The sequence below is a fragment of the Elgaria multicarinata genome, chromosome 9, assembly GCF_023053635.1.
Source record: "Elgaria multicarinata webbii isolate HBS135686 ecotype San Diego chromosome 9, rElgMul1.1.pri, whole genome shotgun sequence".
Taxonomy (NCBI): domain Eukaryota; kingdom Metazoa; phylum Chordata; class Lepidosauria; order Squamata; family Anguidae; genus Elgaria; species Elgaria multicarinata.
Genome location: NC_086179.1, coordinates 7,336,381 through 7,355,878, shown reverse-complemented (window position 1 = coordinate 7,355,878; position 19,498 = coordinate 7,336,381). Strand labels below are relative to the sequence as shown.

The window sequence follows — 19,498 nt, the reverse complement described above, 5'->3', positions numbered from 1 at the left end:
GATACCACTGCTTCTCCTGCACACAGCACGTGATAGCAGCAACTTCCATCTTTAAAATAAATCGGACTTACTGGGGTGGTTTTTGGTTTTTTTGTGGCACAAAGAAGGCTAGAAGGACCGGGAGACGTGCAGGAGGCAGACATCATATTGAGAGGGACCCATGAAAATCCGTGAGTGCCCAGTAATGAGAATGCAATAAAATGCTCATCTAATGGAGCTTACAGTGCTCAGCTCAAGAATGTATCAAAATGCATATTTAAAATTAAAATACATACACAAAAATGGGATGGAGCAGAATTATGAATGAATGCATACGAAAGCGATCCAGGTTGGAAATTGCTGCTCCATCCATCCCCAGTTGTAACCTGGATGGTTATCTCTTGAGGGTAAGGAGGACAAAAGAGACCCCGGCTAGAATTTGGACCTGTGGATTGAAGGGCTGTGATGGATGACGGGTCTATGCATGCCAGCTTTGCCTTTCTCAGCTCCATCCCCCTCACTCCCACCTCCCTGCTCTCTTGAACAGCATTTTTGCCACCAGAGAAATTAGAACCGAAAACAGGCTCAGCATATCCTTCTAATTAAAGGGCCTTGCGGTGTGAAAACAAAGCTGAGCAAAATGACTACGGTGTACATTTTCCCACTCATACATGGAAAATAATGATTAAAAAAAGGAGGGACAGAGAGAGTAAAAAAAGAACCTTGAGAGATGATTCCAACAATGATCAGCCAGAGGCTTCTAGGACACTCAGAACAAACAGCAGGTGAAGACAACAGTTCATAAAATCATAGAATCATAGAATAGTAGAATTGGAAGGGCCCTACAAGGCCATCAGGTCCAACCCCCTGCTCAATGCAGGAATCCACCCTAAAGCATACCTGACAGATGGTTGTCCAGCTGCCTCTTGAAGGCCTCTAGGGTGGGAGAGCCCACAACTTCCCTAGGTAACTGATTCCATTGTCATACTGCTCTAACAGTTTTTCCTGATGTCCAGCTGGAATATGACTTCCTTTAATTTGAGCCCATTATTCCATGTTCTGCACTCTGGGAGGATCGAGAAGAGATCCTGGCCCTCCTCTGTGTGACAACCTTTTAAGTATTTGAAGAGTGCTCTCATGTCTCCCCTCAATCTTCCCTTCTCCAGGCTAAACATGCCCAGTTCTTTCAGTCTCTCTTCATAGGGCTTTGTTTCTAGACCCCTGATCATCCCAGTTGCCCTCCTCTGAACACGCTCCAGCTTGTCTGCGTCCTTCTTGAATTGTGGAGCCCAGAACTGGACGCAATACTCTAGATGAGGCCTAACCAGGGCTGAATAGAGAGGAACCATTACCTCACGTTATTTGGAAGCTATACTTCTATTAATGCAGTTCTGCCATTTTGTCTCCCCCTAATTCAGAGACACGTGTTGCCTTTCTGAATTTGGGTTTTCCATTTTTTTTCCAGGGGTGGGGAACCCATGGCTCTCCAGATGTTAATGGACTACATCTCACATCATACCTGGCCAGTGGCCATGCTAGCTGGAAATGATGGGAGTTCACTACCTCTCGATAACATCCTCGCTAATCATACATATATATATATATCTATATATATATATCTTGCTTTTCCAACAAGAAATGGCACTCAAGGCGGTAAACAATAATATCCAGATTAAAAACCAAAATCCTAATTAAAACGCAACCTAAACTGCTATCAGTTAAAACAAAATTACAAACACGACAGTAAAAGAAATGGACAGATCTTAAAATCCAGGCAGGTTCATATGGTAGAAAGCAGTCCTTCTGGAAAAAATAGGTCTAATCCTTAAAAAAAGAAAAGAAAAGAAACCTATAGCTGCTACCATCACATCTTGCACCACTGAATTTTATAATCTAATTAATGTGAAGAAGTACTTTCTTTCGTCTGACCAGAACCTATAACTCCCCGGGTTCTTGCATCATAGGAGAAGGTGGCACATACCTTTCCACCCAGTTCTTGTAGCTGGGGATATCCTTGGCATAGAGGAGTTTATTTGATGGGGAATCTTTGCCCAAACGGTGCTCTGAGGTCGAACAGGAGTCCATGAAGGTTTGCGCTACCACTGACAGGCAGGCGTCCGTGATGCTGTTCTTGTGGATGTCAAAGACAAACTGTGGGTTTTTGATCATGTTCACCCAAAACCTTAGCGGCAAGCTTTGGAAAGGAAAGAGAGGAAGAAGCAAAGAGTGGTGTCATAGATTGATTTGCTCTTTCTCTGTCTGGGGGATTTTATGACATCAAATGCAGTTGCAGGGGGTGCAGTTGTAAGCAGGGCTGAAGGCAACCCAGGGAAGGCCAAAGTTGAGTACCAAATCCACCCCTTCAGGTTTCTCCAGAAGGCCATGTACCCATCCTTTGCCCCCACCCCCTTTTTCCAACCACCCATCATTTCCCGGCTTTTGTGCAGTTCTCTTCCCCACTGTAAAAAGGTTGAAATGCTTCTCTTTAAGCTTAGCTACTGGCAGTAAGAACTTTACCGGGCAATATGCCAGTATTTTCAATACTTTGCTCCACCCGCCATTGAAAGGTGGGTCCCAAAATTGAATTTGGCCCTTGGGGTGAAGGAAGTCCCTCCACTACTGATTTAAAGGTTAAAATAGTTCCTTGTCTGGCTATAATGGGATAGACGTGAGTTCCTGGGAATGAGGGTGGAATTCAGATGAGACGCTATTGAGAATTCAATATGCTTGGACAACAATAAACCCAAAACAAACAACAACAGTTAGATGCTCTTTTGCCGCTTTGCAAAATCAACGGGCATGTCAAAAACTGCCGCGGGATTGTTCCAGGATTGTCCCTGCGCATCCACATGACACATGGGATCCCGAGAGCAGGCAGAGATGATCCCTTCATTTCCCCAGGATTTCTGGAACCACTTCTTTCCCGGTTTTCCCCACGATCCTGAGATGATCCAGAGGACCGCAGGCAGTGTGGGCACCCGTCCCGGTTTTATTTATTTATTCATTTTATTTTATTTATTTATTTATTACATTTCTATACCGCCCAATAGCCAGAGCTCTCTGGGCGGTTCACAAAAATTAAAGACATTCAAAGTATAAAACAACAGTATAAAACTATAATATAAAATACAATATAAAAGCTCAACCAGATAAAAACAGCAGCAATGCAAAATTACAAATTTAAAACACCAAGTTAAAATTTATTTATAGACTGTTAAAATGCTGGGAGAATAAAAAGGTCTTCACCTGGCGTCTAAAAGCATATAATATAGGTGCCAAGCGAACCTCCTTAGGGAGCTCATTCCACAGCCAGGGTGCCACAGCAGAGAAGGCCCTCCTCCTGGTAGCCACCTGCCTCACTTCCTTTGGCAGGGGCTCGCGGAGAAGGACCCCAGAGGATGACCTTAGGGTCCGGGCAGGTACATATGGGAGGAGGCGTTCCTTCAGATAACCTGGCCCCAAGCCGTTTAGGGATTTAAATGTTAATACCAGCACTTTGAATCGGGCCCGGACCTGGACTGGCAGCCAATGAAGCTGGAAAAGGACTGGCGTGATGTGGTCTCGTCGGCCAGTCCCTGTTAGTAGGCAGGCTGCCCTGTTTTGTACCAGTTGAAGTTTCTGGACCATTTTCAAAGACATCTCTAGCGGGGGTCAGCAGAGAGAAAGAGCTGGGATGGGGGGAATCCAGGGACATTGGGGGTGCAGGGGAGTGGGGTCGGTTTTGTTTTTGTTTTGTTTTTTACCAAAGGAAGTGAGGCAGGTGGCTACCAGGAGGAGGGCCTTCTCCGCTGTGGCACCCCGGTTGTGGAACGAGCTCCCCAGAGAGGTCCGCCTGGCGCCTACACTGTACTCCTTTCGTCGCCAGCTGAAGGCCTTTTTATTCTCTCAGTATTTTAACACTTAATTTTAACTCAAATTCAAATTTTACTGTTCTAACTCTGTATTTTAATCTTATATCAATTTTGTTGCGTGGTTTTATCCTGGTTGTGCTTTTGATACTGTATTTTGTAATTGTGCTTTTAACTTGTTTGTTTTATTATGGTTTTAATTTTTGTGAACTGCCCAGAAAGCTTTGGCTATTGGGCGGTATAAAAATGGAATAAATAAATAATAAATAAAGAAATACTTACTTTTGCACTGGAGTGCAAGTGCATTCTGGCTCCTGTTTTTATATATATATATATATATATATATATATATATATATATATATAGCAAGTGCATTGACCCTTTCCCCTTCTGGGATGTCACACTTCCGTTTAGATGGCAAGGGAAGATCCCAGAAGCAGGTAAGACTGGGGTTGTCCCCCCTCCCCCCTGTGGTATAGATACGCCCAATGCCTCCCACTTTAAATTAATTGGAATTAATTCCCCCCCCCAAAAAAAAAACACCCATGCCCAACTGCATTCCGAAGGAGCTGCATCCCACCCTATATCCGAAACACATTTGACCCAGGAGAAATGAACGCCCAGATATCGTGAAACTTTGCCTGAAAATTTCCCGGCTCTTTATGCCAATTTCCATTGGATTCTCTGTTCGTTATTTCCCCACTGAGTTCACCCAAGTCAAGGGATGCCCTCCCTCTCTGCATCTGGCAATTGAGGATAAGTAAAGAAGTGGTTGGGAAGAAACTGACTTGGAATGAACTGAATCTGATCGAGTGGAGATCGTGTTCCCTCCAATTTCCTAAATCCCCCTCCCTGCTCTTCCCCCTTTAAATAAACCTCCTGCTCATTTAGTCTGAGTGGCTTCAATCAGACTTAGATTAGTGCCACAGATGATGTTAATAATATGCTAATGTTTCATTAGCTCAAAGCCTCTTTGGTTGCCTGGGGTTTCTTTCTTCCTTTTATTCGGTGGCATGCCGACAACCTGCCAGTCAGCAGTGTTGGTTAAAGTGTCTGTGTGTGTGTGTGTGTGTGTGTGTGGTGGGGGAGGCATTGCAGCACCCCTTCTCCCGCCCTCTTGCATTCTTAAAATGTGCCATTGAGTTCTGCACAGCTGCAGAGAAGGCAGGAAACCCCTCTCCAGTAGGAATGTAGGATAATTTTCTATTTTGCTCGTAAAACATGCATTGCAAACATGCTCATGAAACATGCATTGCAAACACGCTCGTGAAACACGCGGAGGTAAAGGGGCCATTGACGCCACATTGCAGGCATGAACGGAGCATTTACGCCTGTAACGTGGCGTCCATGGCCCCTTTACGGCCGCCAATTATGCAACGTTGTTTTGAAAGGAAAAAAGCCACGCTGCCATTTTCTTTTCACAAAATGGCGGCTGGCTGAGGGGTTGGGCTGCTGGCGGGTGGTCATTGGGCATCTGCTCATCCAAGGAGCTGAACCGAGGAGGCTGGATGGCTGTGGCTTAATGAGCATCCAGCAGCCCAGACGGGGATGAGTCCATCCATCCATATGCTATCATAGCTTTGAAACGACCTACTTGGATTTACCCATGATGCCTGTGTTTCTTCATACACACCTTGGTGACTAAGCCTCCTTCCCATCCAACCGTCTAATCAGGGACGGCACTGCCATAGAGGCCAGCCAGGTGGCCGCCTAGAGCACCAAAGAAAGGGGGCGCCGAACGCCGCGCCCAGAAGTCGCCCCCCAACTCCCAGAGCCGCTCTGGCCGAGCAAGAGCAGCTTCCAGGTGCGTCGTTCCGAAGCCGCCCTTCCGCCCCCCACCCCAGTGTCCCTGGCTTGGCTTCGGCTGGGCGCCTGCCCAGCCGGAGCCAAGCCGGGACGCTGGAGGGGGGGGCAGGCGGACGGCTCCACGTTCTGACTTCCAGCGCGTGCCGGATGTCAGAACGTGGAGCCGTCTGACCACCCCTCCCCCAGTGTCCCGGCTTGGCTTCAGCTGGGCCCGCCCAGCCAAAGCCAAGCTGGGATGCTGTGGGGGGGAGGGGGGGTGAACGGATGGCTCCATGTTCTGGTGTCTGGACACACCGGACGTCAGAACGTGGAGCCACCCACCCGCCCGTCCCACCGCAGCGTCCCAGCTCAGCCAAAGCTAAGCCAGGACGATTTTGGGCGAGGGAAAGGTCATGCAGCCTCCATCCCCACCTGTCTCCGCCTACCTGGGATGGGGGTGGGGGTACGTTGGGAGTGTGGGGTGTGTGAAAGCGGCTCACCTTGCCTAGGGCGCAAAAAAGCCTGGCACCGGCCCTGCATCTAATTGGCCCGAGCACTCTAAGGATGGACTGATTTGTCCTGTATCCACCCTGTTTGATGCTCACCGAATCCCAGCACTTACCCGACTCAAGCGAGTGGTGCGGGGGCAAACGGCTTGGCAGTCTGTAGGGTGCTCAATGGTGGCATGTTAACATCCGCTCCCTTGTTGAGCACCATTTTCCACTCAAATGGCTGGTCATTCTTTTTCAGAAGTATCCCATTGCCTGTAATGTTGCAGATCCGGCCGATATAAGGCCCCCATTACCGTAAATGGGATACTTAAAGAAAAGAACGAGGAGCCATTTGAACAGAAAATGGCACTCGGGGAAGGAGCAGACTCCTGTGTGCTTGACCGTGGTCTGGGCAAGCAGTGGGGGCCGTGGACTGGCGTCCGGTGGGCCGGGCTGGTGATTTCTCACCAGGCTTCAAGCTCCAACCAGGCACCCGTGCCATCCCACTTGCTGCCACAGACCAAGGTGCCTATTATTATTATTGTTGTTGTTGTTATTATTATTATTATTATTATTATTATTATTATTTCCCGCCTTTTGCCCAATGCTGGGCCTTAAGGCTGCATCACGAAATTTAAAACCTATACATTAAAAACCTATAAATAGAGATATACAAAAGGTAAAAGTATATTAAACATATTCCAATATTAAAACATTTAAAATGACAATTTTAAAAAGGTCCTTGACACAGATGGAGGTCCAGTTCATTCACCAAAGCTCTGCCGGAACAGAGAAGTCTTTTCCTGCCTCCTAAAGCACATCTGGGAGGGAGCCAGTCTAGCTTCCCTGGGAAGTGAGTTCCACAGCTCTGGACCTGCCACCGAGAAGGCCCTCTCCAGCGTTCCCACCAGGCATGCCTGTGATGTTGGTGGGACTGAGTGAAGGGCTTCCCCTGAAGATCTTAAATCACGGGCAGGCTTGTAAAGGATCATACGATCATTCAGATAACCTGGACCTGAACCAATGGTCTCCCGGTACTCACCAGTTGCTTTTCCAGGTGTGCCGCACATGGGGGTCATGGATGTTGTGCTTGTCTGCCTGCTCGTCCAAGAAGTCGAACATGTACTTGATGGCCAAGGGCAGGGCACTGCCGCGATGCGCTGTGCTGAAGATGGTCTCAAAGAGGTCATCAACGAACTTCTGTAAAGTGCCCTGGTGGAAGGTGAGGGAAAGGAGGGATCAGTGTGGAGCACAAGGCAAGCACACTGCTCATCTGGAGAGCAAAAGGCTGCTAAGACAAGGCAACCATGGGCGAGTTCTATGACATCATGTCAATGTCACAAAATAGGTTTTCCCCAGGACCACAACACATCTAGTCCAGCACTGTGTTCACACAGTGGCCAACCAGCTGTCGACCAGGGACCCACAAAGCAGGACATGCTGCAACAGCACCCTCCCACCCATGTTCCCCAGCAACTGGTGCACACTGGCTTACTGCTCCCAATCTGACCAGTCCACACTGTATGCTGTGCTCTCTAAGGGATTTTTAGTTGATTCACCATTTTCCTTTCCCACAATTTTAGCTGATTAACCATGTTCTTTTAGCCAAATGAATTATTCAGTCAAGTTGAAATAAATCTGCATATAGCCAAAACTTCATCAAAAGTATCTTTCGAGGGCCAAGTTAGATGCATGTGTGTGTGGAGGGATTCATTTTTATTTAATTACATGTCTGCCCCATTCACATGGGGTGAGATCCAGATTTAAGTTAGATCAACTGCACTGGTGGGAGTGAATTTCCTCTCCCCTTCCTGCTTCCAGCACCCCAATACCATCCCCTGAAAACCCTACACAGAGAATCAAGCGACCCTGCTGAATGGGAAGAGCTGTGGTGTGTGTGTGTAGGGGGGATCCCCCCAAATCAAACAGGGACATTCTGATAGTGGAGCCCTTCCTCTCAAACAAGGTCTCTTCATCCCAGATCCAACCCGAGGAGTAAGAAGGTCCATTTTTTTTAACATCCAATATGCCTTCCTCATCATGTTCAGTTGCGTCTTGAGATGTTTAAGCAATTGTGGTGCAACTTACAATGTAATCAACAAAAACAGCCACATCTTTTTCCAACAAAAGGCCATCTTTATCTCTTCCACTCTCCATTAATTACAATTGCATCATGCCGTTCCCCTGAGGAGCTTGGAGCTGTGTATGTGAGATTATTCATTTTATCCTCCCAGCATCCCTCAAAGGCAGATTAAGTGAATGAACTCAAGAGGATTTGAACCCAAGCCTCTTTGATCAAGGCCCATCCTTCTATTTCTCAGAATCAAAATAACCCAAACTCACACTCTCTCACACACGCAGAACATGCAGGAATTAAAACTGCCCCACACAATGTTTTTTATAACATTTACATATCACTTTTTATCACTGATTCCAAGTCAGCTTTAAAATCTACCAAGTAAATGGATTAAAGCAGGTGACTTTGGCTGTCACTATCACTTCTGGAAAGATTCAAGGACAGTGGTGAATCTGCTCCAGGTATAGGGCTCATCAACACCAAGCAGGATATTCCACTATGGAAGTGGTATATAAAAGGCAGGAGCCACACAACTGCTTTATAGCTGTATTGAAATGCATTGCAGGATCTACACTACTGCTTTATAGTGGTACTGAAGTGCACGGACAACTGGTGGGGCCCATGACACATCTTCACCAAGCAGGATATAACACTATGAAAGTGGCATGAAAGCAGTATATGGTATGTGTCCATGGGCCCCAACAGTCGTCAGTGCACTTCAATACCGCTATAAAGCAGCAGTGTGGCTCTTGCATTTTATATACCACTTTCATAGTGGAATATCTGCTTGGTGTAGATGAGCCCTCAGTCAGAACTCAAAAGCTTTGCACCTTGCATAGCTCCTTTAGAGTTCTGGCTGTTTCTATCTGAAACGTGGAGTGGATCCACCCCCCCACCCCCACTGATATCAGAGCCACCAGCCTCCACTGCTACAGGAGGATGTTTGACAAGTAGGAATGCATTCAGAGGAGGAGTACAAAGGTGAGAGGAGGCCTTAGAGGTGAATTAAATACCGCCCAGAGAGCTTTGGCTATTGGGCGGAATAAAAATGCAATAAATAAATAAATAAATAAAGGGGGGAAAATGAAGCACACATTTAGCCTATTTTTTTTTAAAAAAAGACAATTAACCTCCAAATTAGATTACTGCAATGCCCTCTACATGAGGCAGCCTTTGAAGACAGTCTGGAAGCTGCAGCTTGTACAAAATGCAGCAGCCAGATTGATAACTGGAACCAGAAGGTTCGAACATATAACACCGATTCTGGCCTGCTTGCATTGGCTGCCTATACGTTTCTGAGCCCAACTCTAGGTGCTGGTTTTAATCTGTAAAGCCTTACACGGCTTGGGACCATCATACCTGATGGAATGCCTCTCCCGACATGAACCTACCCGTATACTACGCTCAACATCTAAGGTCCTCCTCCGAGTGCCTACTCCGAGGGAAGCTCGGAGGATGGCAACAAGGGAGAGGGCCTTCTCTGTGGTGGCCCCCCAACTGTGGAATGATCTCCCTGATGAGGCCTGCCGGACGCCGAAATTTGCGTGGCTCCCAGCTCCTTGCGAGGAATTGAGCAGAGCTGGGTTAACCCACGGCACCCGGCCTCACGTTCCACAGTCTTGGGCTCACCCCGGGACCGTGGAAAAACCAGGGCCAAAGGAGAGGGTGAGATCCCAGGGCAAGGGAGGGACAATCCCTCCCTGATCCCCGGATCCCCTGTGCATCATGTGGATGCACAGGGACGATCCCGGGGATCACCCTGGGATAAAGCCCCATATAGCTATGTGTTTAATTCTGTATGCCACCCAGAGCACTTTGCGTACGGGCAGATTATAAATAGAATAAATAAATGAATAAATAAAGTGAAGGGCAGCAAGATGCTAACAGCCGCTTGGTGTTGCCACTTCTCATTGCGGGGGTAGAGAAAGGCTCAGAGGCCAAGATCTGCAGCTGCGTGTCTTCAGCTGATGGTCCCCATCCCCACCTGGACTCTGGCAGATGCCTCTCTTTCCTCAACGCAGCGCCAGCCGCCAGCCGGTTCTGCCCGCCCTGCTCCGTTCGCCGCTTTGAGAAGTGTCAGCAAAATCAATTCCGCGTAAATAACGAAGTGCCAACGCTGAGCGACAAGGAACCGGCGCCACGCGGAAGGCATCAAGTGTGAAGCCACCATCCGTGGTACGCCTGGGCCGAAAGTCAACGGCAGAGAGTTATAGAGCTGTCAGGCGAATCATCTCCTATGAAGCGCTGGGCACAGTGACAGATGGAGTGCTCACCGCCCCGTTCGCTCGACACCTTCGTACAGGCCGGCACCTCAGCTGAGGGGCCGTTTCCCCTGTCAACCACTCCGCTTGAGAACTCTCTTTCTCTCTCTCTCTCTCTCGCCTCTTCCGCTAAACGTTCCTCCTCGTCAATCCCTTACATATCCGAGGAAAGCAAACAGGCAGCGGCTTTCCAGAGAAAAGGCTGCATTTTGAAGGTGTCGCAGAGCAAACTTAAGCTTGTTCCTTGGGATGTTTGAGGAATTCCTTTCAGCGCAATGTTTCGTCTCCACCAGAATTTACTTGGTTTGCACCTCCCGGAACCTAACCCGATCCTGAACCCAATCTGCAGCCGAAACCCATACTTTTCTAAGCTTGCAGTGTGATTCGCAGGACAAAAGAAATGTGTTTGGAAGATGTGTACGTTTGGAGAAAAAAAATCCGCATGCAAAAAATGCAGACTTCTGAAAAATATGCCCAGCACGCATTAATCAATGTGAGAAAATGCACGTGTTTGAAAACTGAGGCCTACATCAAATGTGCACTAAAATACACACAAATATGTGTGGGCGGAAAAAGGGGGGGAACCCAATGCTTGCAATATGATACGGATATGAGTTGGAAGAAGTTTTGAGGTGGTATTTAAAAATCTTGTTGACCTCAGATTTGGCTGGTTTTCACATTCCTATTTGTTCAGGGCTACAGAGATACCTGACAGATGGGGAAACCGTGCACCGTGTTAGGAAACGGCTCTGGGAGAGCGTTTCCAGATCAGGCCAGATTTGATAACGCAGGTGATGTGTACTGGTTGTTGCTCAGAGTCCAGCACTTTCCCCATCTTTAAATACATCGTTACAAAAATGCTAGCTGGACCCGCACAGGCTACCGGTGCACTAATAATTTATTGCTCAGTATCACACACTAGAGGCCTTCAAGAGGCAGCCGGACAACCATCTGTCAGGGATGCTTTAGGGTGGGTTCCTGCATTGAGCAGGGGGTTGGACTCGATGGCCTTGTAGGCCCCTTCCAACTCTGCTATTCTATGATTCCATGATTCTATGATCATACTTTTCCAGCTTTTCTGTGGGTGCCTGGAAAAGCCAGTCACAAGCCCAATGGGAAGTCCATTGCACTTCCGCCTTCCAGCCGCTCGCCCCTCCCCTGCTCACCTGCCCGTCGACACATGGGACTGATGTGAAGCCTGCACACATACCAGAGCAGGTGTTGAAATAGGGTTTGGCACCTTGGATAACACCTTTAGAGTTCTGATTGGTTCTGACTGAGACCCAGGGTGGATTCCCTGCCCCATGGCATCACAGCCACTAGCCTCCGCCGTCCCCATGTCCGGAAACTGAGACTGAATCCTGGCAAGACGGAAGCCCTGTGGGTGAGTGGTTCCCGAGTCCGGGAGACAGGCTCATGGCCTGTTCTGGATGGGGTTGCTCTGCCTCTGAAAGAACAGGTTCATAGTTTGGGGGTACTCTTAGACCCATTTCTGTCATTGGAGGCTCAAGTAGCCGCCATGGCTCGGAGTGCCTTTTACCATCTTTGGTTGGTTCGCCAACTACGGCCTCTCCTGGACAGGGATAGCTTGGCCACGGTGGTACAGGCATTGGTAACCTCAAGGTTGGATTACTGCAACACGCTCTATGTGGGGCTGCCCTTGAAGCTGCTCCGGAAACTGGAGCTAGTGCAGAATGCTGCAGCTCGGCGGTTGTCTGGAGCTGCCCCTTTCCAGCATGGAACTCCTTTGCTGAGGGAGCTGCACTGGCTGCCTATTCACTACCGGGCCAGATTGAAGGTTCTTGTACTTGTATCCAAAGCCCTAAACAACTTGGGACCAGGATACCTGAGACAGAGAGCGCCTTCTCCCCTACCAACCTGCCCGGTCACTGAGGTCATCCGAGGGCCCGCTCCTGGTGGTTCCACATAGATCCATCCTCCAATTGGAAACCACCAGAGGAAGAGCCTTCAGCGTGGTGGCCTTCCTCCTGTGGAATTCCCTGCCTCCGGAGGTCAGGCAGGCGCCAACCTTGTACTCCTTTCGGCGCCTCCTGAAAACATCTTTATTCCAAGAAGCCTTTCCTTAACATGCAGCCTTGAATCTCTGTTTTTGCTTCTTTTAAATTGTGTTTTAACTGTTTTATTCTGTTTTTATTTTCATTTTATCTTGTACACCGCTCCGAAATTTTTCAATGGAGAGCGGTACATAATTATTCTAAATAAATAATACATAAATAAATAAATAAATAAACTCCTATACTGTTGTACCATATGTCCTCTTTGTGAGCTTTTGGAGGAAAAAACATTTAAAGAGGACTCCGACAGGCATCCAGGGAGTACTCCCAACGTCAGAGCGCTTCCTAAATCCTAGCCTGTCAGAGCAGGACGAGAACTGGTGGCCATCTCCACCTCTCCATCCACCTTTCAGCTGACTCCACTAGGCACACTTTGGGGTGTGTCTAGTGGAGTTGTGGCAATAGGCATGGGGACAGAAGGTGGGAGGCTTTAGGATCATGTAGCGACACACACAAACACACACGTACACACAATTCACATGGAATCTTAGAGGTAGTTGATATTAAGTATAGCCATTAAAGAGAGCGTGGACTGGTTACCTTCTGAACAGCAAGGAACGTGATCAGGAAAGCAGCCACTGGGACACCATCTCACCTCTTGCCGGCCAAGGGAGTGGCTTGGACCTCCCAGTGTTCAGAGCCCTCTCCATCAATTCCCTTCCCCCTTCCCCCGTCCTCCCGTACCTTGGTGGCCAGCAGCCTGGTTAGGTAGATCTCCGACACCATCTTGCTCCCTCGGTCGCCCTCCTTCTGATCTCCGTGTTCGTGGTTCTTGACCAAGTGCCACATCTTGACCCCGCTCTCCAGGTCGGGCGTAATCATGGGCGTCCGAGAACGCAAGCTGTCTGGGCTGCCTGTGTAGCGGATCATGTTTTCTGAAAGCACACAATGATGCAGAGCTTCAGGATACAAGGACAAGATGGACATGGTTTGGGAAACCGCATCGCTGCTATGCCATGAGGGAAACTGAGGCAGAGATGCCGGGGAGCTTCAGGGCAACCCTTGGCAAGCTGATTGGAGTATGCTGAATTAGGGATAAGAGGGGTGGGTGAAACTGACGAGTGCTCACCCTGCCGCGGCCACGATCCAGGCTGCACAAGCTTCTGCTAAGCGCTGATCCACTGCTTTAATGGAGGCCACCATTAATGCAGCGGAGGCGAATGGAGAGTGCACATCCTCACCCCCTGCTCCGCTAATGCGAATTTGCACACATTCAAGAAATCAGGAAAAAAAAATCCATCTGTCAATGAACAAACGCTGGAACAAAAGGCACCTGATAATCCGCAAAGTGCTCAGATTTTACCAAATCTGTACATCCCTACTTGTACGCTATAAACATGTGCTCGTTGGCACACACACACACATACACTATCCTAGAGATGTCGGACCTGGCCACAGTGACACATGCCGTAGTTACATCCTGATAGGATTACTGTAATGCGCTCTACGTGGGGCTGCCTTTGAAGAGTGTCCGGAAACATCAGCTGGTTCGAAGACTGTTGGCTGGGGCTGTTTACAGGGAGCACACAACTCACCTGTTACAACAGTTCCATTGGCTTCCAGACTTTTTCCGGGCACAATTCAAAGTGCTGGTTATGACCTATAAAGCCCTATATGGCTTGGGTCCAGATTATCTGAAAGACCATTATTCTCCCTTATGAGCCTGCCCGTGCCCTGAGATCTTCAGGGGAAGCCCTTCTCTCAGTCTCACCACCATCACAGGCACATCTGGTGGGAATCCAGGAGAGGGCCTTCTCGGTGGCTGCTCCAGGGCTCTGGAACTCCCTTCTAAGGAAGCTAGGCTAGATCCCTCCATGCTGGAGGCAGGCAAAAGCTTTTTGTTGTTCTGGCAGGCCTTTGGGGAAGAGTCTGGACCTCTCTTTATGCATTGGATGTTGTTGTTTTTAATTGTTATTTGTATTGTAAATGTTTTAATACTATAGATCATTTAATTATATTTTTAACTTTTGTATATTTCTATTTATAGGTTTTAATTGAATATGTGATAATTTTGTAAAGCCACCTTGAGTCCCAGGCCTTAGCTAGACCAGGTTATATCCTGAGGTGAACCCTGGGATTGTCCCTGTGCGTCCACATGACGCACAGGGGATCCCAGGATAAGGGAGGGACGATACCTCCCATGCCCTGGGATATAGCCCTCCCCTTTGGGCCCGCTTTTTCCATGGTCCTGGGCTGAGCCCGAGACCGCAGAACGTGTGGCCCATTTCCACAGCTTGGCCCCGCTCCGTGCAATTACTTAGAATCATAGAATCATAGAATAGCAGAGTTGGAAGAGGCCTACAAGGCCATCGAGTCCAACCCCCTGCTCAATGCAGGAATCCACCCTAAAGCATCCCTGACAGGTGGTTGTCCAGCTGCCTCTTGAACAACCATCTGTCAGGGATGCTTTAGGGTGGATTCCTGCAGAGCCGGGAGCTGTGCCCATCGGGGTTAGGGTGAGAGGAGCGAGGAAACCAGATTAAATTTTTAAAAACACTAATCTTCAGCGCACGAGCGTTCGTGCGCTGCCGTCGCTTTAAAAATAAAAATGGCGGGCGCAACACCTCTCCTCCTGAGGTCGTCGCGCCTTATGTGCATATGAGGGTTAGATTTATTTATTTATTTTATTTATTTAAGGATTTTTATGCCACCATTCAGCCAAAAAAGGCTCTCACGGCGGCTCACAAAAGTATTTCTTAATCCCAACGCGAGATCTCCCTTCCTCCGTCCCGGAACAAAAGGTAGCTCAGTGGTTCCCAAACTTTTTCAGGTCACTGCCCCCTTGGTTCCACAAACTCATGCCCAGTGCCCCCTACCCTACCCTATAAAAATCATTATTCAGAATAGTGGTTCTCAATGACCCACTAAGGAAGATAATAACAATAAAATTCAAAACAGTAACAATTAATTGAATATTTATTCAAAATCCGAAGCACCCACCTCAGGCTTGCCGAGGGAGGGAGGGAAAAGTGAGCGAACACCTCTGTTTTGCAACCAGCATGACGGGGCACACCAAGCAGGGTATGTCTCCTCATTAGCGTTTTGGTGCTTTTGAAACATTTCAATTCACTGTTAAAAGGACTCTTCTTAAACGGTATTAATACATGTGTGGAGTCTTCCCCTATATGGCTTGGGACCAAACTGCCTTCTCCCATAAAAATGTCCCTGGGTTTTAAGACGTTCTGGAGAGGCACTTCTCGGAAAAGACCACCTTGAGCACCCTAACCCCTGCCTCTTAACACCCCCTATGAAATCCCACCACTTGGGAACCACTGGTCTAGCTAAGGCCCCAGTATTGGGAAAAAGATGGGCTACAAATAAACATCACCATCATCATCATCATCATCATCATCAAAATCACCATCTCTTTTAGTCCTATTTTGTGCTCTGTAGTTATTGGACAGGGTGTCTTGCTATTCTGGATCTTTGATCTGTAAATAAGACATTTGGCCAAATTGCTAGTGTACTGTGAACAACTACATTTTCATAGCACTTCTAGTGCTGGACCCACCACTGGAGCATATTAGTCCAGGGTTCAAGAGTAAGAGCACAGCTTGGCTGCATTCCCCTGCCATGTTAGAAGAAGAAGCCCTTACCATACTTGCTAGCGGAAGTCCTGGAGACAGTGGAATTGTTGACCGCGTTATAGGCAGTAACTTGCTTGGACACCAGGGCCACCACAGATCCATCGGTTACCTAGCGAAGGAAAGAGGCATTGTTTCACAAGGTGGCCTGTGCACCAACGACGTCAGGGGAGTGATGTAAGCAACAACCATTGTGTGGAATAGTGGGCAGTGGGTTGGCTCTGGTTGAAGGGAAACCAGTTTGAGTCTCCTGCTTAGCTACTGTGTTCACCAGCTGGTTTTGAGAAAGCTGCTGTCCCTCAGCCTTATGCATCACACAGGGTCATCCTGTATATATACATACATGCACAAGCATTTTAGGGTATGAATATGACCAGTAATTCACACTTGTCTCTGAACTGAGAATACTGAGTATTGGATATTGTATAAGCCAGGGGTGCAGAACCTCCAGTCCTCCTGGGTTCCCAAGATGACCCCTCCCTCTTTTCCCTGACCACTGATCATTCAGTGGTTTGATGGATTTTGGGGGATTTGTTTCCCTTTCTAAAATGCATGTCCTAGTTATTGGCAGTAAGGGCTTTAAGCTAAAATAGGCTGGTATATTTGGTCCTTGGCCATAGCCCCTCCCCCAATTTTCTCACCAATGGAATTTGGCCTCCTGAGAGCTTCAGCCCTTGGCCCCAAAGATGCTCAACCTCTGAGGTATAAGCTTAGCCAAGGGTGGGGCAACTGTGGCCCTCCAGATGTCATAGAATAGAATAGTAGAGTTGGAAGGGGCCTATAAGACCATCGAGTCCAACTCCCTGCTCAATGCAGGAATCTACTCTAAGCATCCTTGACAGATCGCTGTGCAGCTGCCTCTTGAATGCCTCTAGTGTGGGAGAACCCACAACCTCCCTAGGTAACTGGTTCCATTGTCATACTGCTCTAACAGGAAGTTTTTCCTGATGTCCAGCCAGAATCTGGCTTCCTGTAACTTGAGCCCGTTATTCCGTGTCCTGCACTCTAGGAGGATCGAGAAGAGATCCTGGCCCTCCTCTGTGTGACAACCTTTCAAGTATTTGAAGAGTGCTATCATGTCTCCCCTCAAACTTCTCTTCTCCAGGCTAAACATGCCCAGTTCTTTCAGTCTCTCTTCATAGGGCTTTGTTTCCAGACCCCTGATCATCCTCGTTGCCCTCCTCTGAAAACGCTCCAGCTTGTCTGCATCCTTCTTGAAGTGTGGAGCCCAGAACTGGATGCAATACTCTAGATGAGGCCTAACAAAGGCCGAATAGAAAGGACCCAGTACCTCACGCGATTTGGAAGCTATACTTCTATTAATGCAGCTCAAAATAGTATTTGCCTTTCTTGCAGCCACATCACACTGTTGGCCCATATTCAGCTTGTGATTTACAACAATTCCAAGATCCTTCTCATGTGTAGTATTGCTGAGCCAAGTATCCCCCATCTTGTAACTGTGCATTTGTTTTCTATTTCCTCGATGTAGAACTTGGCATTTATCCCTCTCAAATTTCATTCAGTTGTTTTCAGCCCAGCACTCCAGCCATTCCATGTCATTAGACTTCAGCTTCCATCCACCCCAGCCAGCATGGGCAATGGTCAGGGATTATGGGAGTTGGAGTCTGGATGGCCCCAGGTCCCCCACCCCTTCGCTAAGTGTTTGTGGGACTGTTGCACAGAAGTTGAATGGATGGGGGGAAAAAACTCTCAACAGCTAAAGTGAGGAGGATGGTGACCAGGCAGAGAAGCTTCTCTCTCACGCCACACCACTTATGGTATTCCCCACCCTACGGAGGCTCACATTAATGTCTTTCCATTCTAAGTTTATGAAGATATTTCCACCACTGAGCTTTCTTTATCTGAGAAATGTTATTATCCACCATGGGAAGCAACAGAACAGGACCAAAGAGGCCCAATTCTGCTTCGGCTTCATCTATACCTGATATACATCCCTGGAAAACGCATGAAGGAGGTCCTTACTGAGCCATTCCATAGCTTGCTCTGGAGTTGAGTCACAGAAACTCATCTCCAGAGTAGAGAAAGGCAGTAGAGGGTGGTGGTCTTGTTCAGGATGTATAGAGAGCTGACCCTGCGATTATTCTGCCCAGAATCTCAGGTGTTCTCTGGAATGGTGGACTGCATTAATCCCCCCTTCAAACAAAACCCTTGGAAAACAGAAAAGGTCAACAAAGATGGGAAGCGTTCCAACTCATGAGTGCTGCCCTCTCAGAGCAACTTTTTTTTTTTTTTTTTTAAGAAAAAGGAAGCGAATAATGCAGCAAAGTGAAGCAGGGCCTAGGGATACTGTGTTGAGAACATCTTTGATGGATCTGGAGTTCTGAAGTGAAGAAAGGGAGAAGGGGAGGAACCGAGGGATGAGCTGCTAGCTCTCCGATCCCCAAGAACAATAATTAGCACTTAGCACAGAGTGCCTTCATCTTCAAAGCATCGCAGAGATACTAATTAACCAGCCCTCCTTGGAGCCTGGAAAGGTGGCTTCTAACATCTGTGAGTTAGTCTTCTCATCTTCATATGAACATGGAAGGGTCAACAGTGACCCACTGAGACTCTGGTTGGTCCTCCAGATCATTTTTTTGTGGACATCTGGCACTCTCGTTTCAGACGAGACAAGCAGGGACTCTCAAGCTCACTGACATTCTCCGAACTTTTCTACAAAGCTTGATCCAGCTTGCTCCAATTCTCATTTCATAGAATCCTAGAATCATAGAATAGCAGAGTTGGAAGGGGCCTACAAGGCCATCGAGTCCAACCCCCTGCTCAATGCAGGAATCCACCCTAAAGCATCCCTGACAGATTGTTGTCCAGCTGCCTCTTGAAGGCCTCTATTGTGGGAGAGCCCACAACCTCCCTAGGTAACTGGTTCCATTGTCGTACTGCTCTAACAGTCAGGAAATTTTTCCTGATGTCCAGCTGGAATCTGGCTTCCTTTAACTTGAGCCCGTTATTCCGTGTCCTGCACTCTGGGAGGATCGAGAAGAGATCCTGGCCCTCCTCTGTGTGACAACCTTTTAAGTATTTGAAGAGTGCTATCATGTCTCCCCTCCATCTTCTCTTCTCCAGGCTAAACATGCCCAGTTGTTTCAGTCGCTCTTCATAGGGCTTTGTTTCCAGACCCCTGATCATCCTGGTTTCAGAAAATTTCTGAACTGTCTTCCAGTTCGTTCAAATGGGGAAAGTTGGGCATTTGTCAAAAGTTGCACATTTTGAGTAAATTGCTCATTGTTCAAAGTTAGAGCCTCGTGTGGCGCAGAGTTGTAAGCGGCAGTTACTGCAGCCGAAACTCTCCCCACGGCCTGAGTTCGATCCCAGCGGAAGCTGGTTCTCAGGCAGCCGGCTCAGGTCGACTCAGCCTTCCATCCTTCCGAGGTCGGTAA

General features: G+C 48.0%; 1 protein-coding gene across 4 annotated transcripts in view; it reads right to left on the bottom strand.

The window, feature by feature from the left end:
• The window catches only part of PLXNA4 (plexin A4), a 695,664-nt gene that overhangs the window by 22,624 nt on the left and 653,542 nt on the right, over positions 1-19,498 (bottom strand). For all 4 annotated transcript variants that reach the window (XM_063134640.1, XM_063134643.1, XM_063134642.1 and 1 more), the window contains 4 exons: positions 16,113-16,212; positions 13,201-13,391; positions 7,146-7,315; positions 1,961-2,173 (listed from right to left, as the gene is read on the bottom strand). In XM_063134640.1, the coding sequence (XP_062990710.1) occupies positions 1,961-2,173; positions 7,146-7,315; positions 13,201-13,391; positions 16,113-16,212 (674 nt within the window). The remainder of the gene's footprint in view (positions 1-1,960; positions 2,174-7,145; positions 7,316-13,200; positions 13,392-16,112; positions 16,213-19,498) is intronic.